General features: G+C 35.4%; 1 protein-coding gene across 2 annotated transcripts; it reads left to right on the top strand.

The window, feature by feature from the left end:
* Window positions 1-5,797: 5,797 nt before the first annotated feature.
* LOC138712557 (uncharacterized) lies at window positions 5,798-25,653 on the top strand. 2 transcript variants are annotated; one of them, XM_069844481.1, is made up of 6 exons: window positions 5,798-5,933; window positions 8,698-9,028; window positions 10,513-10,668; window positions 10,795-10,872; window positions 15,873-15,941; window positions 16,125-25,653. In XM_069844481.1, the coding sequence occupies exons 2-6, from the start codon at window positions 8,782-8,784 to the stop codon at window positions 16,697-16,699; spliced, it is 1,125 nt and encodes a 374-aa protein (XP_069700582.1). In that variant the 5' UTR covers window positions 5,798-5,933; window positions 8,698-8,781; the 3' UTR covers window positions 16,700-25,653. The 2 variants fall into 2 exon arrangements, with proteins under 2 accessions (XP_069700582.1, XP_069700583.1); XM_069844482.1 differs by lacking the exon at window positions 15,873-15,941.
* The last annotated feature ends 147 nt before the right edge of the window (window positions 25,654-25,800 follow it).

The raw sequence follows: 25,800 nt of genomic DNA, 5'->3' as shown, positions 1-25,800 counted from the left end.
TCGTGTGAACTGTGCTTCATCTGTAAATAATACTAAGGCAGGAAAGTTCGGATTTACACCACACTGCTGCAAGAACCACTGACAGAACCTAACTCGTGCAGGGTAATCTGCTGGTGACAGGGCCTGTACACGTTGCAAATGATAAGGATACAATTGATACTCTTTCAACAGTCTCCAGACAGTCGTATGAGGAACATTGACTTGCAACACTACCCTTCGTGTGCTGATAGAAGGAGTCATGTTCACAGCCTCCAGAATCTCCTCCTGTACTTCTAGAGTAGTAGATCTCGGTCGTCCCCTTCCCAAACCAGGAGAGTTAAATTTTCCATACCCGCACAGACGGTAATGGAGACGTACAAATGTCTTCCTATCTGGACATTGTCGCTGTGGGTACCTCTCCTGGTACAAACGACGAGCCAGCGCAGCATTGCCGTCTGCCTTACCGTACATGAAGTGTATCTCTGCCAGCTCTTGATTTGAATACATGTCACACAGTCTAACGCCTACACAACACTGAATGTAACCTTCGCCTCGGAATGAACTGTCAGAGTCGCCTCTTAATGTCTCCTTTGACGGCAACGACCTGCGGAAAGAAAAATGTTCCGGTGAATTTCAATGTTGTGAAGGCCATAACTCGGAAATGAAGCATTTCCGGACACATGTTGTAATGAACTATTTTGATTGTCTACATGTGGGAAATACATACCTGAAATTATGCCCCGTATTTTTTAAACACCCTGTATAGTATCTGTGTTACTTCACTACTTTTACTGTAGAACTTCTGTTATGTATAATTTTCATCATATTTCTAGTTTTCTTCATTTAATCTACATATATTTTGTGAAGTAATAAGTATAACAGTGTGTGTATGTATTTTGTCTTAATTGTACAACATGCCATATCATTTTCCTTAATATAAGGGTGGATTGGAAAGTAACTCACAATTATTAAAGAAAAAAGTTTAATAGGTAAACGAAAATAAAAAATGCACAAATGAACTCACATCTTTTAGCTACTTTTCTACATAGGCGCCAATTTTCTCAACATATTTCTCCCATCGTGGTACCAGTTTCAGTATACTCTGTTCATATAAGTCCATTCTGTTGGAGTATAGCCATCTGCGGACAGTTAATTGCACTTCTGCATCGGTTGCAAAGCGATGTCCAGCCAGGAATTTCTTCATGGGACGAAACAGATGAAAGTCCGACGGTACAAAGCCTGAACTGTATGGTGGCTGATGGAGCATCTCCCGACCAAATATGTTGATTTTCTCAAGAACAGAAGCCACAACATGGGGGCAAGCATTGTCTTGAAGTTTTACATCGTCAGCATTAATATTACAGCGTTTGTCATGAAGGGAATGACGCTACTTTACAGCATTTGTATGTAGCCAGCATTCACAGTGGTCCAGTGGCGGCTGATTGACTGAGGCAAGTGAGGCTGGGCCTCAGTCACTTGGCTTAACTGAAATCAAATTTTGTTTTTATGTAATGTATTAGTTATTTGAATGAAGCATATATTGCTGTAGAAGGATCTGAAAACTTTGTGATGTAGATAGACCTGTTTTGCGGTAAAATTTGTTCCCGAGGCCAGAATTGCTCGTGCCGGGTCTGGCTTGTGATGTATATAGACCTGTTTTGCAGTAAAATTTGTTCATGAGGCCAGGATTACTCGTGCCGGGTCTGCTTCTGGATTTTTGTTTGTCTTCGCGGGCTTTTGACGTTGCGCTTTAAACGTTGTAGCTGAGGCACAATTCATCTGGCCTGGTCAGGTTTCACTCCTCTCAACCATGGGCCGGCCTCAAGGGTAGAGTGGGGTGGGAATAGGTGACTTGTCTTCCCAAATAGGCCATAAATAACAAACATTCCAGCTCTTTGGCAGGCAGAGACCCACACTATTCTCTCATCTTATGTCTTAGTTTATGACTTAAGCGAGGGTGTTGTACTATTGTACTTTGTGTAGTGAATCTGGGTCAATGTTGTTATGCATTTCGGGAAAATATAAACAGAAACAAATGCCAGAAATAATGTTGGTGTAGTTAATTCATTGTTAGAGTGTCCTTTTTCGAGAAGAAATAATATTGAAAGAAAGGAAGTTTTAAATAAAGAGAGAGCCGACCGAGATACCTACGACATCGCTGACAATTTTTCTGACAGATAATCTTAAAACGCGAGTTTCTATTGCATCTTGGTATGGGCAACATAAATGGTTAAGTGGTGATGTGGTGCAAAATAAACTTCTCTGTTGAAAAGAAAGAAAGGGGAATTTCAACACATAATATGGGTTGCTTCATCACACTGAAACAATCACTGAAACTCGCAGCATAACAGCTTATTTGGTGAGTGAAATTATTATTTTTTATTACTAGTAATAATAATAGACTAATAATAATAATAATAATAATAATAATAATAATAATAATACAGTAATAATGATATTAATAATAGCCTATAACAATAATAATTAATATCATAAATAAACATTTTCTATCGGAGGCACTTAAACTAGTTGCATCTGGCCTCACCGAGGATTTCGATCACCGCCCGCTACTGCAGTGGTCCTGTATTTAGCAACACCATGCGTATCCCAGAACATTGTCACAAGCACTTTCTTAGCAGATTGCATCACTTTGAATTTTTTCATTACTGGGGAAGCAGCATGTTTCCACTCCATAGAGGCCTGCTTTGTTTCAGGCGTATAATGGTATGCCCACCAGTGACAATTCCTTTCAGAAAGTCATGCCCTTCTGAAGCGTAACACCTTACGTAGTCCAAGCATGTCATCATTCGCTGGCCCTTGTTCTTTGGCACCCAGCGGGCACTAACTTTATGAAATTTCAATGTGTCATGCACAACATCATACACCGCACCACATGAAATGTTGAACTGCTGAGAAAAGGTTCGCAGTTGGATCTGCTGGTCGTTCAAAATTGACGTCTCAATGCCTGTGACATTTGACTGGGTTGCAGCTGTTCCCAGCCACCCGGAATGTGGCGAATCACACAGGTTCTTGCGGCTGTCTATGAAGAATGAGCACTACCTGGAGATGTTGCTAAGGTCCGTACAATCTTCCCTGTACATGCCACACATGTCCTTTTGAATTTCACTCAGTTTATGTCCTTTAGCCAACAGAAATCGCACAACACTTCACTGTTCTTCACAAGTTGACGACAGTAACATGTGCGCCATCTTTGTTGCGTAGTTTATGCTTCTCTTGCTAGAGCTGCACATGCAAAACAAATTGTGTCTGTAGCGAAAACTTCAAACAATATCTCGGTGAAATGTGAACATCCCAGGTGGAATACCAATGCAGAAAATAGTAATATGCGTTACAAGAGCAGTATGTTGACGTTTTCATGTTCGAGGAAAAGATTGAAAAAGCGAAACGTAGTTGAGCTTTTTTAATTTCCGAGAACATGAAAACAAACATACCGCTCGTGTATCGTACATTATTTTGTGCGAAGATCGTTTATTACATACCTGAAAGAGGAATTTCTAATTAGTTGCAATGAAATCTCCATCTTGGTTTCTGTTCAATGACGGCAACTTTGGAAAACAAATATATCTATCTTCAACATTGTTCCTATAAAATGTTTTCTGTTTTTACTATACTGCAGCAGGCCGTGATATACGTCTGTCTTTTTTTTCCCCCCAGTCCATGATGAGTCTGGAATCTTGTTGATTTTTTCACGGCTTCCTTAATGTTACTTGCATTACAAATGCAGTAACTTTTGTGGTGTTGTAGAGTTTACTTAATTTTTGCAAATATTTAAAAACAATAAATAATTAACAGTGCAATTTAGGTGAAATTGCAGTGGTAAGTTTCCAATTTATAATTACTACTACTACTTTAAAAATAATATGTTAAAAGCCTAAAGCAGTAAAATGAATATGACACTTAAGCGGTAAGAATAGGGAAATTGTTATGTGTGTTACATTGGGAATACTGAATGTGGTATTTCACACTTACCGCATATTGGTTTTGTGCGGAAAGAAAGCAAATACGCATGATCTCGCACAAAAATTATTGTGCGTTACTTTCCACTCTACCTCGTATATATAATTGTAACAAAATACCAATTCATACATAGGTAAATCAATTATCTAGCAATGTCATCCCTAATTGATCTGTGTAATCGACAATGTACTGTGTATTTCTGATATTAATAGAAGTATGTAAATGTAAAGGAATCATTATGGAGACTCACAGAGTGTGCCCTGTTAGTGCATGAATAAAGTGGCTTTTAAAAGCCAGAAGAATGCATAATAATAGTCCTTATTATTTTGATAATTTAGTAATAATACCTGTACAATATATTTTGTGTTCTTTATGCTTCTTCCACATTCTTTTATGTTACGTTACAAATAAATATTTCTGGAACAGTATTGTGTCTATTGTATTCATTTGTAACTACGCTTGCTCAGCTCGTTCCATATTGTGCTGTAGAGGAGGAGGCGGCTGTGTGAAATATGAGGGTAATATGGATGTGTGGAGGGAGATGAGTGAAATTTTGGTTAGGTTTCGAGAAAAATACAATTTGCAGAATTAAAATTATCCGTTACTTTTCATTTTTATGTGGGGAAAAGTTTATAACCATCATCTTCCTCAAAATTCATGGTTTAGTTTAGTTTCACAATTACAAACAGATTTTTGTGATGGTACTGATTCTCGCATTTTACTTTTACTCCATTTCCTAATTCAAATAATATAAGCTTCAACAGATTTCATGCTAAAAAGTTGACATTTTTACAGCATATTCTGACAATTACGGTTAACAAAACTGCTGAGACTTTTTTGGGTAAAGTAAACATTTTCAAAATTAATATGTGAAATATTTAGTCTGACACAAAAATTGAATTAAAGATTTTTAACTCTGCATTCGAAATTCAAATTATGGATCTGCTGTTAAATTATATGCATCATAGACATATGCATGTCCATTTTTTGTCAGACCAGTAACTTCTATTTTGTGGGAATAGATATGTTTTAAAATAGGTGAAAATAAAATAATAATTAACTCTAAAGTTTTCACCTGGTACTGCTGGAACTTACGGACATTAATACTAATAACAAGAAGTTCCTGAATACAGAAATTAAATCACTAGCTTGAAAAATGTAGAAGATGGAAATTTAAATCCCTAAAAGTTCCCTTTCCATTCCTTCCCATACTGAAACACCAAGCTGAGAACTATTGATTATTGTTACAGGCGGGTGGGCTGGGAAAGGAGGATAAAATTATAATTAAAATGCAATATAAATAGTTCTGTACATTGTAGTGATTTTTTTTTCAAGCCTTTTACAAGATATATATGCAATATTGTATATTATACAATAAAAAAAATAAAATTTGCATTCAAACATTTTCACCAAAAGTGAAGTGTTTTAAAAGAAATAATTCATTCTGAACTAGTAAATAGAATGGCTTGGCATAGTAGTGAACGTAGTTACCGACACAACAAATAGAGGTGGGTGGTAAAATGCTTACAAAAAAAAAAACTACAGATGGCTCTACGGTCGTCCTGGCAGCCTATGTTGGCATTGTTTTAGCATTGAGCTGCATATCTTTCTGTTATTTGTCTGTGCCGTGTACTAACCACTGCACCTTGGAACGAAAGCTTTACGCGACTCCATGGATAAATATAAATATATAATAGGATGCGAAACTGCGGTCATCACTTGGTATTCTGAAATTAGGTGATCAGCGCCCGACGTCGTAGGTGGTAAATCATAGAACTACGTGAGAACCAGCGTTCTCTACTTTCCGATACGAAGTAGTACGTTGGCCGATGACCAGCCAACAGCGCTATGAAGGCAAGATGGATGGACGCCAGAAACATGGGAAAGATTCGAGGAAGGTGCTCTGCGCCTGGATGCAAGACTGTTAATACTGTGGGAGGGAAGCATTTTTTCTATTTTCCTCAGGAACCTATGAGGTAAGCTTTAGTATTATTATTGTGTCCTGTGTAACCTAAACCTTACACTTGAAAACAATGTACTTTTTGGTGAGGTAGGTTAGACGAGCTGTGCATTGCTTTCTGCTAATTTATTTAGGATTATAGTAGGAGCACAGTCTACTATATACAGTCGCGAAGCTCAATATGTAAGGTTCGTTCCAACAAGCAGTTCATGGATCAGTTCATGTACGGTTCCCGTACCATCTTATGCGCATGCGCTAGTTGAGCATCTGCTATGGGATTGAAACTGGACTGGACGCTGTTGGAACGCTTTCGCGGATCGTTATGTACTAAATCCAGAGATGCTATAACTGTGATCATCTTTGCTAAGAACGGGATGCTTATTATTATCGTTTTGCAGTTAATTCTAATTGCAGAAAATAGAATTTCGATCATTTTCTATAAAAAGATGACAAAAAAATATGGAAGGCAAGAATTCCGCTGATTCAATGTCGTGTACTGACGGACTCTCATCTAAAAAAAGTTATTTTTTTTTTTTAATTATTAATGTATGTACGTTATTTATTATACTTTTAATCAAATCTACATGTTGAAATTGTAATTAACTATTTCAATACCCAAATAATTTCCATTCCCTTTCTTTTTGGCGAAATTTTAAATTAAATCTCTAGTTTTATTATTCGGCTGCACTGTCACTTTTCATCTTTAACCTCATTGATGTGAACAGTCGATCATGTCTTTCTTCAGTATCCAGAAGACGTTGGTGAGCTTATGCGCATGCGCGTCTCTCGTACTCTTCCGTACATGCCTCAATCCACGGACTATTTCTGACCGTTCCGAACCCGTGTCAAAAGCTTGTTGGAACGCCCGACTGCAGTACATGTTTCCGGTTCAGGACTGGTTCGGATTGTGTTGGAACGCTTTTTCTGTACTGCGCATGCTCACGATGGTTACGGACGGTTCCTGACTGCTGTTGGAACGTACCTGTAGTAAAAATGCAAACATGGGTAGTTGCCCACCACTAGGATCGCTACTATCGCCTCAGCATCGCAGATCTCTCTCCTAGCAGACGGAAAATATGTTACACTTTCGTTGTCGTGTTCTTTTGGAAAAATTAACACCTTCCTTCCATTATTGAAATATGAAATGCATGAAGTTAATTTATTATTTTAATGAAATATATTAAATTCCACCATAAACTCGAAGATACCTGCAAGAAATTTTATATATAATTTTTGATTGTGCAAAACGAATTGAAATTTACCATAATAGCTTCACTCATTCAAGATTATAGCGATAATTAACTATGAAACCAATAAATATTAATTTCAATTTCCCTTTACAACAATAATAATGGAAATATGAATTAATGGACTAACTTACGTGTACCGGTACTTGTAGTGTAGGCTTACGTAGGTAACAAAGTGCGATGAGGTTAAGCAATAATAATCACACCAGAATTGGAAATAAAACGTGACCAATAAATTTGATTGTAACAGACTTTTTCTACGTCTCTAGTAAAGCAACAAATAAAAATAACAACAAAATTAACAGCCATAATTAAAAACATATCCTTCGAAAAAAAAATTGGCCTAAGCAATAATAATCCCACCAGAATTGAAAATAAAACGTGATCAATAAATTTCATTAAAACAAACATAATTTTTCTCGTCTTTAGTAAAATAACACATAAAAATAATAACAAAATTAATAGCTACAATTAAAAATATATCCTCTGAAAAAAAAAAGTAGACCTAACCTTTATTTCTCTGGAAATTTAGCAGCCTATAAGTGACAGAACTTTAACCGGTATCTAATGTCCTTTCGGTTAGACTGAAACATTTCATTGCGAAATTTAAGGATATAATGTATTCTAACACGATTCTAACAGTCACAAAGAACTTCAAAATTAAGAGTTTTGTTTTTGCACAGCATTCTTGTGGAAACCCAGGAATCTTTCGGAAATCGGAAAAAGGATAACTCTGGCCTCTTTCTCTTACTGTTGCTACAATATATAGCACTACAAACGTCTCCTCCTTGTCCCATATTATTATTCCAATTATTATATTTTAGCCATTAACATTTTCATTACAACCAATAACGAACATTTCACAAGCATCAATGTGAATTGTGAAATACGCAACGAGCTAGCACTCGATAGAAATACGACACAGTCGAAAGTCGACCATGGACAGTCTATTGTTTCTAGTTGCTAACCGCTTGGAGCACTTTATCACGAGATTTGCAAAAAAAAAACACCTCAAGCTTCGCGATTGTATATAGTAGACTGTGGTAGGAATATAAATTTAGATGGTTCCGAAATTCAGTCAAACTGTAATGAAATGTGAAATATTGACGAAAAAAGAGCAAGAAGGCTGAAAATGAAACCTCGTAAACCTGAATTGTAGCATTAGGCCACATGACTGTAAACTAAAACCACGTGGTTTTCAGTATAAACATCTCACAGTTATGGAAAATAAAATTATGCCTTCTTTGGTGTAGTTAGCCATTCTGGAGAAATTCCCAATCATGTTTAATAATAATAATAATAATAATAATAATAATAGGCCTAATATTTAATTTAGTTTGTACCCAATATCTGTTGCTGCTACCAGTTTTCCTATGGTCACTCACTACCTAGTGATGCGCATTAGACATCTCATAAAATAACACAAATGCAGCAGATAAGTTATTATTTTTTCCCCAATTTTTTTTTTTGCATGATTTCTGTTCAATATTTCTTCTACTTTATCTCATTAGTAATTGTAATCCATTGCTTTAGGTGTTGGAAGTGGCTCCGATTTTGTGGGCTAGAGGACCAGTATCGAGTTGCCGCAGATGCCACACACACAGCTTGAGAATCTGCATGGACCACTTCATTGAGTCTGACTATTATAGCTCTTCACAAAGAGTGATACTTAAGCAAACTGCAGTGCCCACTGTTCATGCTAATGGATTAGTGGTGCCATCCAACCCTAAAATCCGGAGTCCACCATCTAGCCGAGTTATGCCTCGAGCGACCTTATCGCTGGCGTCTACCCCAACTTTCAGGCATCACAAGACTTTGCGGACGTATGCTAGGAGGGCGAAGATTGATTCTGCACCTGCTGAAGGTAATTAGTACACTAGCAATGTTTTTATGGGGAAAATTTTGGTAATTTCCTAGAAGACGGGCAAAATCCAACATGGCTGACGAAAACTACCAAAAACGTTCTGCCAACTATGAAGTCCAAATGTCACCAAACATCGCAAAATCAAAGATGAAAAATCAAATATATATTCGTATTTTTAAAGAAGAACAAGCCCTCCAAAAAATGAAAATATATTTAATTTTTCGCCTTTGATTTTTTTTTGGCGTTTCGTGGCATTCGAACTTCATAGTTGGTAGTACTTTTCTGGTAGTTTTCGTCCGCACTTTACCCCCAAAAACACAAAACAAAACATAATAATTTATCACCTTATCAAATAAAATTCAATTCTCATTGACGTCTTCATCGACAACCACTTCACTTCCAGTATAAATGACACAGGCTTTAAGGCAATCTAAACTTAAACCATGCAGGCAACAAAGAACTAAACCAACACTTTGTCGTACAGTCAACTTTGCATAAATAAATCACGTCTTTACACTGAATGAAATTCTCTTCGAACACTTATTACACCTTAACATGTACAGAAAATTCAGTAAATAATTCCTTTAAACCACAGAAAAACAGTTTTCTCCTCAACATTCAACACAATCCTTAATCACCAGCGAAAGAACTAAACCAAAATCGACACAAAATTTAATAGATAATTTCAGAACACGGATTCCTTCCTTTCCTCTTACTTCAAAATTCCAACCTTGTGCACACAATATAAATTAATTGGCACTGAAAAGTGCCTTTTCGTAAGCATGATGATGCGGATTCGAGAAATGCAGACAAATCTACATTGTAACATCACTCACGTCAAACAACCAGGAACAACTGACAACGTCATTATCCATTAAAGATTAATGAAAATTCTAGAATAAATTACAACTATAACCAATCAAATCGAAAGAAAATCATAAAATGACAAACTTTCAATTGCTTTAGCCATCAGACACAACATAACACCACTTCACGTCAAACAACCAAGAACAACTGATAACGTCATTATCCATTCAAAATTAACGAAAATTCTAGAACAAATGACAACTATAACCAATCAAATTAAAAGAAAAACACGGCAGCACCTAGTATAAAAAACCTGGAACTAACATGTAAAAGTCACTAAAAGATCACTAACATTTAACTCTGAAATAAAAATGTTGGTAATACATACTATAGTCAACCAATATATTCTATGAAATTACCAAAATTTTAGAACATGGATTGCATCTACCAAATTATGTCTTAAACTACTAAAAAGAGCAGATTTGTCTGTGTTTGTCGAATGCACATCATTATATTTACGAAAAGGCACTTTTCAGTGCCAATAATTTATTTTGTGTGCACAAGGTTGGAATTTTGAAGTAAGAGGGAAAGGGTGCAATCCATGTTCTGGAGTTTATCCTTTTTATGTCATTCATGTTTAAAATTTCCGATTTCATTACTCTTTTCTTTATTTTCAGGTACGCATAGTCTCATAGGTTTACAAGCTGCAACTGAGCAGGCTGCAGGCTTGGCAGCTATGCCTCAAACAATTCCTGCTCCTATGAGCACTCCAGCTTCAAAGATTACTGCTTCGACGGCATATGCCGGGATGAATAAAGATGCATGCCAACAAGGTAATTATTCCACTTAGTCAAGTTTATGGATTTCAAGGAATGCCTTAGTTCCTCATCAGCTGTTCTTACATTACATGTTTCAAAATACATAATTAATTATGTTTCGTTTTTTTGTGATTATCACAGGGAACAGTATGATTGGTGAACAACTGAGGGGCTATCAGCAACCATCGCTCCTATTCAATGTGGTTCCCACAGCTGAAGGTAAGCGATACTGTCTTGTAAGCCTGGTAACATGCTAGTAATCATTTAAGTAAATTGTTGTTGTTGTTTTCTAATGCCAGGCGTTTGACAATAAAGTCATTTGACCTCTTGCACTCCAATATTTTTCAAAGATATTATCATGACCAGCCAGTGAAGCACAGATTTTGAGGTGTTCCGAATCCATTTCTTGGTTTGAGTTGCACAATGGGCAGTTAGGGGACTGATATATTCCAATTCTGTGCAGATGTTTGGCCAAAAAATCATGGCCTGTTGCCAATCTAAATGCAGCTACAGACGATTTTCGTGGTAAATCGGGAATTAACTGTGGATTTTGATGCAGAGAGTTCCATTTTTTCCCTTGGGAGTGAGTTATCAAATTTTCTTTGTTGAAGTCTAAGTATGTAGATTTAATAAATCTCTTCACAGAGTAATACGTAGATTTAGTAACAGGTCTGTTAGTAACAGCAGTGCTGCCCTTCTTTGCTAAAGCATCCGCATTCTCGTTTCCCAGGATTCCACAATGGGATGGTATCCATTGGAAAACAATTCTTTTATTGAGTGATATTAATTGAGAGAGCATTTTAGTTATTTCTGCTGTTTGAGATGAAGGTGTGTGTTTTGAGACTATTGATAGAATAGCTGCTTTGGAGTCTGACAATATAACTGCATTCTTAAATTTATTGATGTGGCATAGAAGAGTCCTGAGACTTTCACTTATTGTAACGATTTCTCCATCAAAACTTGTTGTTCCTTATCCAAGAGATCTATAAGTGAGAAGAGACAGCACGTAACACCTGCACCAGCACCTCGTTCTCTGGAGATCAAGGATCCGTCGGTGTATAAATGAAGCCAGTTTTGTGGAGGGTACCTAATATTAATTGTCTCTAAAGACAATTGTTTCAGTATTTCAGTGTTTACTTCTGATTTCAGTATTTCTTCTGTTAAATTTAGATTATATTCTATATTTAATAGAGTTAAAGGGTTTGGTTTAATTTGTAAGTTTTCTTTTAAATTCGGGATATTGATTTTCTGTTTTAATTCTTGAACAATGGATATGAAACTTTTTTAAGTTTTCAATATACAGAGAGGACTGTATGAATGCCAATTGTTTTCCTGGTAATCTGATAAGTTTTTCATATTGAATCAGTGCTTTTTCTTCTATTGTCATTTTGAGGCTGTTAATATTAGTGAGGAATCTCATAGAATCTATTGGAGTTGTTTTGATTCCACCAGTAATGGTCTGAGAGCTTGGTTTTGAACATATTCTATGTCGTTTATGAAAGGTGAAGTAATTAAAATTTCTCCTCAGATGTCAGCACTGGCTGTATAAACATTTTGTATGTAGTGTTCAAGGTATTCCTAGAGCATCCCCATTTCTTTCCTGCTAGTCTTTTTAGAAGGGAGAATCTTTTACGAGCTTTTTCAGAAATGGTTGCTCCATGTTAACTTACTATCGAAAATAATTCCAAGATATTTGGATTCATAAGTCCTGGGAAGGTGTTGGCCATTGCATTGGATATTGAATTCTCTTTCTTTTTTACCGAGTGAAAATATTTGGTAGTTACTTTTGCTTAAATTGAGTGTCATGAAATTTGATGTATTCCATTCATGTAGTTGATTTAGAGCTTTAAGAGCAGAATTTTGAATTTTGTCTCTATGTCTGTAAGATCCGGAAGTCCACAAAACTATATCATCTGCAAATAGTGCTGTTTTCATGTTTGATTCCTCTAATAGGGAGGGTAAGTCATTTATATAAATATTGAATAAAGTTGTGCTGAGGACAGCACCTTGAGGTAGACCTCGATACGTTTGTCTGTAACTAGAAAGTGAGTTATTGAATTTAGTGGCAATGAATCTTTGACTAAGGAATTCTGATATCCATCTGAACATATTGCTGGAGATACCTAATTTCTGGAGTTTTAGTAATAATTTATTTCTCCAAACAGAGTCATATGCTAACTGAAAGTCAATAAATATTGCCAAGGTATCTGCTTTCTTGTTAAAACTGTCTTTTATTTCCTGGCCGAGGCATATGACTTGTTCATTGGTAGAGAGTAGTTTTCGAAAACCGGCTTGTCTTGGTGATAAAAGATTTTGGGATTCTAAATACCAAGTTAATCTGTTGGAGATCATGGACTCCATGGTTTTTGCTATCATGCTTAATAGTGCTATTGGTCGATAACTATTAACATCATGAGCAGGTTTCCCTTTTTTGTGAATTGGTACAATGATTGCTTTTTCCAACCTGCAGGAATTGAGGTGTTCCATGATAAATTGAAAATGGATAAAAGTACAGACTTGGCTTTTTCCCTCAGATGTTTAAAAAATTTGGAATGAATGTTGTCGGGGCCAGGAGATTTCTTGGTTTTTAAATTTTGTATAGCTAGAGTTAATTCTTTGGAAGTAAAATTTTGATGAAATATTTCAGGTTTTGTACTAGTAATATTGTTTTTATTATTTTTATGTAATTCTCTTTTGATAAATTTGTCAGTTTTTTTGATATTGGGATGTAATCTGTGAGAGTTTGAGTAGTGTTTATTAAATGTGTTTGCTATATCTCTACTATCTGTTAGTGTTTTGTTATTATGAATAATAGGTTGGCTAGTATTTTCCTGTGTATTGGAAATATTCTTCAGAAATTTATATGTTTTAGTGCTATCGGTTCTGTAATTAATATTTTCAAGAAATTTATTGAAACTGTTCTTTTTTGCTGTTATGATTGCTTTTTTAAGAATGGCAGTCTTCTTCCTCCAATCTTGAGTATCTTCTGGTGTTTTGCTATTTTCTGCTTTGGTTCTTGCTTTATCTCTATCTTGTTTCAATAAATTCAGGTTTTCTGTCCAGAATGGGTGTATTTTTTTGGTTTTCCTCGTGTAATGGGGTTTTTTTTTTTGCAATTTTAAGAAGAGATTCACAGAAATATTTGTTCAATCTATCTGAGTTTGTATTTTCCATTAGTGGTGTGTTGACCTTGAGGTGTTCGTCGAGTTCTGTTGTAAATAGTTTCCAATTCGCTTTCTTAAAGTTCCATGTTGTTTTGTTATTGTAGGGTTCCTGTCTTCGGTTTTGGTAGAGATGGATAGAAGCAATGATGACTCTATGGCCAGATCCAGGGTCTTCAATTATTTTTTTCTTGGTTTCGTGATGGATATCTGATGTTACTAGTAATAAGACTGGATTTGTACCAGAACCAGAATAATGAATGAAAGTAGGGGGATCTTCTTTTCTGCAGACAAGTTCTGCGGTTGTAGTATTTAGGAGGTCCATGATCATTTTTCCAGGTTGGTTTACATTATAGTAGCCCCAAAGTTGGGAGTGGGCATTAAAGTCACCAATTATGATAGTTTTAGGTTGTATATCAAACGAAGTTAGATCAAGGGGATTATTAGGTGGGTTATAGGCACTGTAGATATTGAAATGTTGTTGATTTTTCCATACTTCAATTTTTACTAGTTCTAATTTGTCTTGATTATCCATTTCTTTTATGATTTGAAAATTTGTAATTAATTTCTTTGATGTACCTGCGAGAATTCCACAACTGATCTGTCTACCTTTGGATAACAGTTTCATATTAAAACCTTTAAAATTAAAATATTTTAATTGGTCAGCATTAAGGTTTGCTTCTTGAATAAGGAAGATTTTATTTTAGTAGGTTATTTTACGACGCTTTATCAACATCTTCGGTTATTTAGCGTCTGAATGAGATGAAGATGATAATGCCGGTGAAATGAGTCCGGGGTCCAGCCCCGAAAGTTACCCAGCATTTGCTCATATTGGGTTGAGGGAAAACCCAATAAGGAAGATATCTATATTATTATCTGAGAGTATATTGGCTAGTTCAGTCTTCTTGGCTGATGTTATACCACCAGCATTCCATTGTAAGATGTTTAATTGATTCTGTACCATTAAAGTAGTCCCCGGCTGGAGATCCGATTGGGGGACTATTTTACCTCTGGATAATTTTACCTTAATGGTACTCATTTCATATTGGCGTTAAATGGCAAGTTGTAGCCGATTTAAGTGAACACCATATTTTAACGTTTTGGTGGCTACTTCATTCACACACAACCCCCAGAATGTCTGGAGGACCACACCTGTTGTTGGTCGACGGGTCCATTGGACCTAGCTGGGAGATCTTGTTGATCACCAGCTTTCCCTCCTTAAGCCACTGGAGGACGATTTTAGTGCCATAGCAGGTCAGCACTAGGAACAGAAAAGTAGAAAGAGGAGGAAGGAAAGGGAAATGAACCCCTAGGCCTCGAATGCTCTAATGCCGTCGGGGTCAAAGAAAGTAAGAGTTCAGTCAGAGAACTGGATAGGAAAGGGTAAGGAGGGAATTAGGTATTGGATAGAGGAAAATTATACCAAATTCAGTCAATAACTCATCAAGCTGACCAGTGCTAATGGATGAGTAGCCCCTCCCTTTAGTTCAGCTCGTAAAATTATGCTTACTAACAGCTGCACCACGGGAAGGTAGGGATGGGACATTGGGTATTTGTCCAGGTTGGTTCCTTAAAGCCTTCAATGGGAAGGATTAATGGCTCTCCCCCCTGTATCCGACAGATGGCCTTTTGCAGCCAAGTAAATTGCCCCCTGCCATATGTCTGCAGTTTTCATACTTCATTCTTTTACAATAGCTAATAATAACAAATCCTCTTAACTACAGGGTAGGGTGTTTATCTTGTTATATGAAGTACACCATCATTCCCTCTTACTGACTTCTCTTTAATATCCCAACACCTCTGCTGATTATCCCTTTCTGTTAGGTCAGTTGTCCTCTACGGCCCAGCCTATTAGCACAAAAATATTTTATATTACATTACAACGAACAATTCAGATTAACACAATCAAATTTGTTGCAGCATTAAACTTTTGGATTGTTACTGTTACTTAACATTTATATGACTTATAATTTGTACAGTTAAGAGCATTTTGAAATGAATGGAGCACAAAGTCTGTTCAATTATTGCTTCAATTTAATTTATCATTTCTTTCCTTAGGTACTGGCATGAATACATCCATGATGGAACAGTTTCCTTCAGCTTCAGCTACACCTCCTTCCAAACTTGGTAAATATTGATCACATTTTGATGTATTGTCAAATTTGTAGAATGTTATATATCCATAGCTTGCATGCCTTTTGTTAGGCCTGCATTAACTTAACAAGGCTAAAGGTGTTGTCACGTTTCATTTTTTATTTAAAATAGGTCCCAGCAATTAGATTAATCGGAAGTTAATTTCGTAATCTTTAGGTCCTGGTGTTGCAAAACGAAAACTTTTCTCCAGTCCTCACTTCTCATCTTCACCCAGGAGCAACAAACTAAAAATGGTAGTTCTGAAAGCAAAGGTGAAGAGACTGGAGAAAAAATTGCAAGAAGTCGAAGAAGACAGAATTTCGGATCAAGTTGGAAGGAGAAGGGGGCCAATGGCCACATCATCTCAACTGCCAACAATTGTTCAAAAGATATACGAGGCACAGGTGCAGATGAGAAAAATTCATAAACATGGATATAGATGGATTGACGTCATGAAAGATTTTTCTTTGTCATTATTTTATCACAGTCCTAAAGGGTATAATTTTATGAAAAAACTTTTCCTATTGCCCAGTATCAAGACACTTCAAAGTTATCGGAACAAAATAGACATTGAGCCAGGTCTGATGCAGCCTGTTTTGACAATTGTTAAGTCACTTGCTGCAGGGCCTCTGTCTGACAGATCAGAGAATGTATGTTCTCTGATCTATGTATGTATGTATGTATTTATTTACACTGCAAGTGGGCATGCACCCGGTGGCAGTGGTATACACAATATAAACAATACACAATAAAGAAATGATAAGCAATATTTACAATACACAATACAATTATACAATACACAATAGGCCTACAGTTTTATACACAATACAATAAGAATACACAATATAATTTAACACAATAATAATACAACATAAATAAAATACTTTATTTTACATTACAACCTACATTATTATGTACAGGCCCTACATAAGTTTCAATAGTCTTTCACTTTATTCTCATCTCACTCACTGTAGTGGCACTATGACGCATTTCACTGACACTTTAGCACACATTTCACTGACACTATAGAACACATTTCATTGACGCTATAAATTATCACTGATTGGAACTATTCACTGCACTGTAAAACCATAACTTCACTGACTCACCTCGCTTCACTGATACAACAGTTCAAATAAGTCAAATAATTACACCCTTATGCATACTTATAAACAGAACTACATTTAAACTAAACATTCTAGTCTAAGACCCTCTTACACGCTATTTTTAAATAATTTACAATTCAAACCAAGGAAGTAACTCGTCAGGCTAAATAAATACATGTCACCTTAAAAAATTAAATGTTAAATGTCGCCTTAATTTTAATTTGCACTTTATACATAACTTTTTAAATTATTCTTGAATCTCCTTAAGGAAGAACAGCCCTCAAAGACCGCTGCAGCACAGTCTACTATATACAGTCGCGAAGCTTGAGGTGATTTTTTGCAAATCTCGCAATAAAGCGCTCCAAGCGGTTAGCAACTAGAAACAATAGACTGTCCACGGTCGACTTAGGATTTAGAGTGGACTGAGTCATATTTCCATCAAGTGCTAGGTCGTTGCTTATTTCGCCTTGATGCTTGTGAAGAAAAATCCTAACATCTATTTCTTATTTTACTTCTAGATGCAAAAAGTGGTTAATAAACAGCAGGAGGGAAGATCTAATGACAAAGAATGAAGCATATCTTTATAATAATATAAAGTTTTGCTCTCTTCATTTCGAAAACACACAATTCATGAATGAAAACAAAAATAAATTAATCTGGAATGCAGTTCCAACTTTATTTGATGTTTCAAATAAACCTGTTCTGTTATTACCTGCAGCTGAGAAACAAAAGCTTTGCACTAATTCTACGTCTGTATCAGCTGATTCCTTGAATAACTGTACATTTTCAGACAACTTAGGCCTACTTCTTTTTTTCAAAGGATATGTTTTTAATTATAGCTGTTAATTTTGTTGTTATTTTTATTTGTTACTTTACTAGAGACATAGAAAAAGTAAGTCTATTACAATAAAATTTATTGATCACGTTTTATTTCCAATTCTGGTGTGATTATTATTGCTTAACCTCAACTCACTTTGTTAACTACGTAAGCCTACATTACAAGTACCGGTACACGTAAGTTACTCCCATTAATTCATATTTCCATTATTATTGTTATTATATTATTGTTGTAAAGGGAAATGCGAATTAATATTTATTGGTTTCATAGTTCATTATCGTTATAATCTTGAATGAGTGAAGCGATTATAGTAAATTTCAGTTCATTTTGCAGAAACAAAAATAATATTAACCTATTTCTTGCAGGTATCTTCTAGTTTATGGTGGAATTTAATATACTTCATTAAAATAATGAATGAACTTTATCCATTTAATATTTCAATAATGGAAAGAAGGTGTTAATTTTTCCAAAAGAACACGACAACGAAAGTGTAATATATTTTGTCATCTGCTAGGAGAGATCTGTGATGATGAGGCGATAGTAGCGATCCTAGTGGTGGGCAACTACCCATGTTTGCATTTTTACTACATATTGAGCTTCGCGACTGTATATAGTAGACTGTGGCTGCAGGTAGGTCATTCCAATCATTTATAGTTCTATGTAAAAATGAGAATTTACCTACATCCGCTTTCTGTTTCCTACATTTGATTTTGAAATCATGATCGTTCCTACCATAGTACGTTGGCTTTTCTAACCGAGCCGTTATGTCTACCCATGCTTTCTGACCTAGATCATTGATGAAATTGCCATACGTCAGCAGTAGCATTATGACTCCAAATCTTATATGATAAGGGTTTTGCTGACGATGGAATAGCAAGATATCCCATGAAAATAGGTAACCATTGTTTGATGGCAATGGTTAAAGGGGTTAAGAAAGGATGGAAACAGGTAATAGGTTGTTGGATATCTGATGGTCCTATATCTGCTACATCTCTCTTGAACATTGTCAATTTGTGTGTTTCCGAACTTCACAAAATCGGGTTCCATATTAAGGTTTTAATATGCGATCAAGGTACAAATAATCAAAGTTTGGCATCTAAATTGGGGGTTTCAGCAGTAAGACCGTATTTTGAAGTCAATGGGAATAAAATTCATTTCATGTATGATCCACCACACCTTTTGAAGTCCATTAGGAACAACTTATTGCGATATGATTTGCATTACATGGAAAATTTGAAAGACATGTTGGTTCAGAAAAGTGTGAATACAATTAATAATTATATAATAAATTTTCAGTCAAATACACTTTTCAATTTGTGAGGTCAGATAATCTGTTACATCACAATATTTAATACTAAGTCACTAATATTTTCGACTTTAAAAAGTCATCTTCAGGTGCATGAGATGCAAACAATTTTTAAAAATAGGTGATAAGTTGATCTAACAATTAATAATATAGTAAGTAATGCACGTGCTGGCATTTACTCAATCTAAAACATGTAACGTCGGGTGAAACACGCCTCCTTGTCTGGATGCAAACAACTGAACAACTATACAACTATGGCATTCACCATGACGAATTAGACTGCGTGCTCTTCTACCATCAACATTTGCATCACAGCTTTCTCCATCTCCTTTAAATTCATACATTATATTTAACATTTTAACATAGTTAATATCAAACTGTACATATTTAATTTTAATGACATGATCTAATGAGAATATTAGCCTTTAATTGTATAAAGTTAATATCATGCTGTGCCTTCTCCTTGTCTTATATACATACGAGAATCTAGCATCAGTGTTCAGCTTTACCATGTACAGTTTACCTCAAGAGGCACGAAACTTATATAATTGTAAATGCCAGCACGTGCATTACTTACTATATTATTAATTGTTAGATCAACTTATCACCTATTTTTAAAAATTGTTTGCATGTCTTGCACCCGAAGATGACTTTTTAAAGTCGAAAATATTAGTGACTTCGTATTAAATATTGTGATGTAACAGATTATCTGACCTCACAAATTGAAAAGTGTATTTGACTGAAAATTTATTATATATAATTATTAATTACATGGAAAAACCTGTATCTTGGTCACATATTAGAACTATCTATGATATGCATGATGATGTGTTAAAACTTAAGTTAGTTCCTAAACTGACAAAGGACCATGTTTTCCCTAAAATGTTTTCTCGTATGAAGGTTAAGCTGGCAACACAGGTGTTTTCCTATTCTGTACATACTGCAATTCATGCATATGTTGGAATGGGAAAGCTACCTATCAGTGCTCTGCATACTACCGACTTCATTGAGATGATGGACAAGCTGTTTGACACTTTCAACAGCACGAAACTGAAAACAGATAAATTTAAATATAGATTTGCCATTTAAACCTATAATACAATATAGTACCGAAAGCTTACCACTCTTAGATAAACATCGAAGTAAATTAACAGCAGTGGAAATGAAATGTCTTAGAAGAACTGTAGGAAAGACCAGAAGAGATAGGATAAGGATTGACAGAATAAGAGAAGAAATTAAAATGAGAAAAGCATTAACAGAGGTGATTAATGAAAGGCAGTTGAAATGGTTTGGACATGTATATCGTATGGGAGAAGAAAGGAAGGTTAAACAGGTGATGGAAATGAGAGTGGAAGGAAGAAAGAGAAGAGGAAGACCAAAGATTAAATGGGAGGATACAATAGAAAGAATAGGCCAACAGAAAGGAAAAACAATGGTAGAGATGAAGAGAATGTGTACAGACCGGGAAAAATGGATGAAATGGACTGAGAGAGGCGAACCCGACGCTTAGCAGCAGAAGGGACTGAAGAAGAAGAAGAAGAAGAAGAAGAAGAAGATTTGCCATAACTCCTGACTCCATTCACGTAGAATTTTTGAAAAAAACTTTGAATGATATTCAGTCCTTGGAATTCGTGGGTTGCAAGCGTCAGCCAGCTTGTCTTGAAGGTTGGAGTATTAATATTCAGAGCTTGCTGAATTTGTTCGATGAGCTTAGTTCTGAGTACAACATTCCTAAATTAAGGACTCGATTTCTGAGTCAGGATGCATTGGAGAATACATTTGCTACCATAAAACAGCACGGGTGCAATGTAAATCCATCTGTCCAACAACTTGAAAGTGGTCTTCGACACACACTCATTACATCTCTTTCCAAGTTATCACACAGAAGTAACTGCGAAAAAGATGTTGAGTATGTGTTGACGAAATTGAATAGTGTTTCTGTCAGTGACAAGGCTGTTCAGGAGTCGTCATCTGTTACAGATGTAAACTGTATCAATGATTGTACTCCTGATACTATAGTCGAAATGGATGTGGAGTGTGATACTGGACGTATTGAGGACGATAATGCTGTGTACTACATTGCAGGGTACATTTGCTCAAGGTTCCTCAAAAAACATAAATGCAGTCACTGTAAAAATACTCTCACTCTGGGAGAAAGCTAGAGAGAACTGAGTGAAAGCCATCAAATATTTACTTACTTCAAGGCATTTGATGACGATTTTGGAAGTCTTTCATTGCCCAGAAACGAAGTTTTCACTCAGTTCCGAGAATGGGAGAATTCATTCTGCAGACATTTCAAACCAAATTGTCATTGTAAAAATTTGATTGTATTGTATTGTATTTATTAACATTCCATGGTATTCATACATGCTTACAGCTAGAATATGGAACAAGTCAAAAAACTTAATACTATTATAAAATCTTAATTTATAGTCACAGTCTAGATGAAATATATGCAGACGAGATTTACAATATAGTCTACTAGTACAACACAAAGTTTTAGTATCAATTTCATGAAGCGTTATTGAATGTCATGAATTCACCTACAGAATAGAAGGCGTGAGAAATTAGGTACTTCTTTAATTTGGCCCTAAATAATTTTATGTTTTGAGTTTCATTTTTTATATCGATAGGGAGGCTATTAAAAATTGTTACTGCCATATAACGCACTCCTTTTTGATAGCACGATAGACTTGCCGATGGAGTATGAAAGTCATTTTTTTGACGTGTATTTATGCTATGAACTGTTGAATTAGTTACAAAGTTTTCACGATTAAATACGAGGAAGATTATTAATGAAAAGATATACTGACAAGCCATGGGCATTATTTGTAGTTTTTTTAAAATAGTCCTACACGATTCCCTAGATTTGGCACCTACCATTATTCTAATTACTCTTTTTTTGTAATAGAAATATATTGTTACTATCTGTGGAATTTCCCCAGAATATTATTCCAAAACTCATTACCAAGTGGAAGTATGCAAAGTATATTGACCGGATGAAAAAAGATGATGAAAAAATATGTGTTGAATGACTGTAATTTTTCTCTTTGTAGTCAGGACCAATTCAATCATTTGTTTAATATGTATATAGTATCTAGGATTAATTGGTCGACTCGGTTTATAAACCAGTCACATTGTTTTGGTCCTGACTTCAAGAGAAAACTAAGGATATTAAATAATTGTTGAGTCTCTTCTGAGAAGAAAGTAGGTGCAGTGTTGATAGCATCACATGTACACTGGCGTTCAAAGATATCCGGCCTATGATTATATGACCATGTAAGCAAACTTTCCAATCACGGATTAAGTCAGAACCAAAGACATTAAAAATTGACAAAAATTGGAAGAATTCCACTAGTTCTCAATAAGTGGTACCATTATTGGAGCAGTTAAAAACGTGTCAGGAAAAATTACTATGTAGATTGAGCATAAATCATTCTCGTAATTGACAATATCAGTGGTTTCCCACTAAATTCAGTGTTGCTTCACAATCAGCAGAGTGGGATGAAAAATTGAATTCTATAATGCAGGTATATTTATGTATGATTGGCAACACTGACTATTATCATCACCATATATTCATACAAGTAATAACTAAATAAGCCATACTTACGCCAAAAAAAATATCGTTTAGTAGGGCCAGATATTTTGAACGTCAGTGTACAGTAGTGGCAAGAAAACTCGGACCGACAGAATAATCAAAGTCCCCAAAATTAGCCACTGCACATGCCACACCCGCATTCACAAGATAGCGAGTAATCTATTGAAATTGTTGTAGTCTCGACTGCTGATGTAGCCCATTTCGAAAGCCATTAGAAAATAAGCTGGTAAAATTCATATTCTGGGAATAATAAGTTAATTAAGTAGTATAATATCGCTGCAATCAAAAAGTATTGGGAATAAATTTGAATAAGGAACAAAAAAAAAGGTTCCTTCCCAGGCAGGATTCGAACCACGAAAGTCTTAGTTACCAGTCTATTGTGTTCTGGAGTGAACAAGGCTCTGAAATCAGCTACAAGGGTCGGTCCGTTTTTTTTGCCACTGCTGTACATCTTTGTGCATCTATCTTCTTGGATTGCAGCTGCCTAGAGTAGTGACCCACCCATGTCTCATCTGCATACTGTGAACTGGCAGAGTCTTTAAAGTAGTGTAAATAGCTCATATTGTGTGTAACAAAAAGGTATAATATCATATTGGTGGGAAGTTCATAGCTTTTTTTATTTATTTATTTTTGTTTTTTCCAGAAAAAAATGTTTTTAGCAAATGTTATAGTAATATGCGTTACAAGAGCGGTATGTTGACGTTTTCATGTTCGAGGAAAAGATTGAAAAAGCGAAACGTAGTTGAGCTTTTTAATTTCCGTGAATATGAAAACAAACATACCGCTCGTGTATCGTACATTATTTTGTGCAAAGATCGTTTATTACATACCTGAAAGAGGAATTTCTAATTAGCTGCAATGAAATCTCCATCTTGGTTTCTGTTTAATGACGGCAACTTTGGAATATCAAAATATCTATCTTCAACATTGTTGCTATAAAATGTTTTCTGTGTTTACTATACTCCAGCAGGCCGTGATATACGTCTGTCTTTTTTTTCCCCCAGTCTATAAATGCGAACTTAAAACAAACGGTAAGGTTATGTAATGATTTATTTTTCATTTTAATATTTTAACAATATTATTTATATAACATATTGCAGTAATAACGTCGGCATCTGGAATCTTGTTGATTTTTTCACGGCTTCCTTAATGTTACTTGCATCAGGAATGCAATAACTTTTGTGGAGTAGTAGACTTTACTTAATATTTGCAAATATTTAAAAACAATAATTAACATTGCAATTTAGGTGAAATTGCAGTGGTAAGTTTCCAATTTATAATTATTACTATGTTAAACGTCTCTAAAAATAATATGTTAAAAGCCTAAAGCAGTAAAATGAATGTGGCGCTTAAGCGGTAAGAAGAGGGAAATTGTTATGTGTGTTACGTTGGGAATACTGAATGTGGTATTTCACACTTACTGCGTATTGGTTTTGTGCGGAAAGCAAGCAAATACGCACGATCTCGCACAGAATATATTGTGTAATTGTAGGGAGCAATGTTACAGTATGTCGTACTGTGTGTGTATGTAAGAGAGATACTTGACTTTGGAAGTTGGGGGTTAACATACCTTCAGTTCACCTGCCCAACATAATGCAAGTAAGTGATGCAGCTCATGTATTTCACTCTGACCCTCAGTACACACAACATTTTGGTATACGCTACCTTTATGTGTATGCCAAACAACAATGTCTAAGAACCTTAGATGTGATCCTAGAAAAGTGTTCTAAAATGTGTTGCAAAATAGTAGATAGTAATATGACAGTTTCAATTATCAAACATTATTTTGTAGTATCTGAAATCTGATTAATGTAATATGTATCTAGTCAGTGATGTATGTAACGGAGGGGGGGAAAGGAATTGGCCACTCTAACTCATTACCTCCTGTTCTGATTGCCCCGTGAGTGTCACTTGTAGGGTCCAAACCTGTTTTTGGACAGTTGACTAAACAATAGTTGATGGGTCCAGGCAGACAAGGGGACAAACCATAAATTTCGATACGTAGGATATCTCATTGGAATGTGAGTATGTTCTGACTAAACTATATGACAACACATTATTCAAAAAGTATCATTTACATCTGTAAACGAGCACAGATGGCAGAGCATTCCAAAATATAAATATATAGACGTGGCTTTTTCTCTTATCCAACTGGGCCCCACAATTTCAATTATTCAATTTGTTGTATAGACTTTACCAATGTACTGCATACTAAATATGTAAGTGTATCTGTGTGTATAGGATTACCAGATGTTCTGGATTTCGCTTGACATGTCCTGCGTCCTGCCAGGGTTCGTAAAAATCAGAAATTGTCCTGCTTTTCTTTCTTGCCAATTCCCAATGGACAAAAGAGAGTAACTATTGAGTTGGGGTCCATTGGAGGAATTTGTAAAATCCTTGCTCAAACAAGTCGAGTCACCAGAGAAGTATTAACAATCCGAAAATTAAATAAGGTAAAAGCTAATTTAGAATCCATATACTTTAATTCTATTCATGATAATAGTTTTATTGTACAAAGACAAACAAATTCCCTTATTATATAACAGAATGTAAAAAGACGTCACGTCAAGTATCAAGTTAGTCTATTATGCCCTGCTTTTATATGGAAAATTCTTTTTCATTTGAAATGACCTGCTTTTAAATTGTTACAATCTGGTAACCCTAGTGCACATGTAGTGTATGTTAAACAGTGGACCTTGGACCTTGTCAAAATTGTGTTGTTGAATGTATTGTAAAATAGTATACAGTAATATAATAATTTAAATTATGTAACTAGTTTTTGCAGATTTAAAGTGCAACATACACTATTACCTAAAGAATAAAATCCCAATTATCTAACCTTGTTTTGTTTTATTTTCTGTCCCTGTTTGGCTGTATTTTAATTAGTTACATTATAAGGCAGTGTAAAATAGACCGTCTCTTCCAACTATTGGCTCCAATAACAATTTTCAGTGATAGATGATGTGAGGAATAAAAATTTTAAAGTTTTATTTTAAATTGAG

This window comes from Periplaneta americana, chromosome 13, assembly GCF_040183065.1.
Source record: "Periplaneta americana isolate PAMFEO1 chromosome 13, P.americana_PAMFEO1_priV1, whole genome shotgun sequence".
Classification (NCBI taxonomy): Eukaryota; Metazoa; Arthropoda; class Insecta; order Blattodea; family Blattidae; genus Periplaneta; species Periplaneta americana.
The sequence above is the reverse complement of the archived record's forward strand: the minus strand, read 5'-3'. Positions and strand labels throughout refer to the sequence as shown.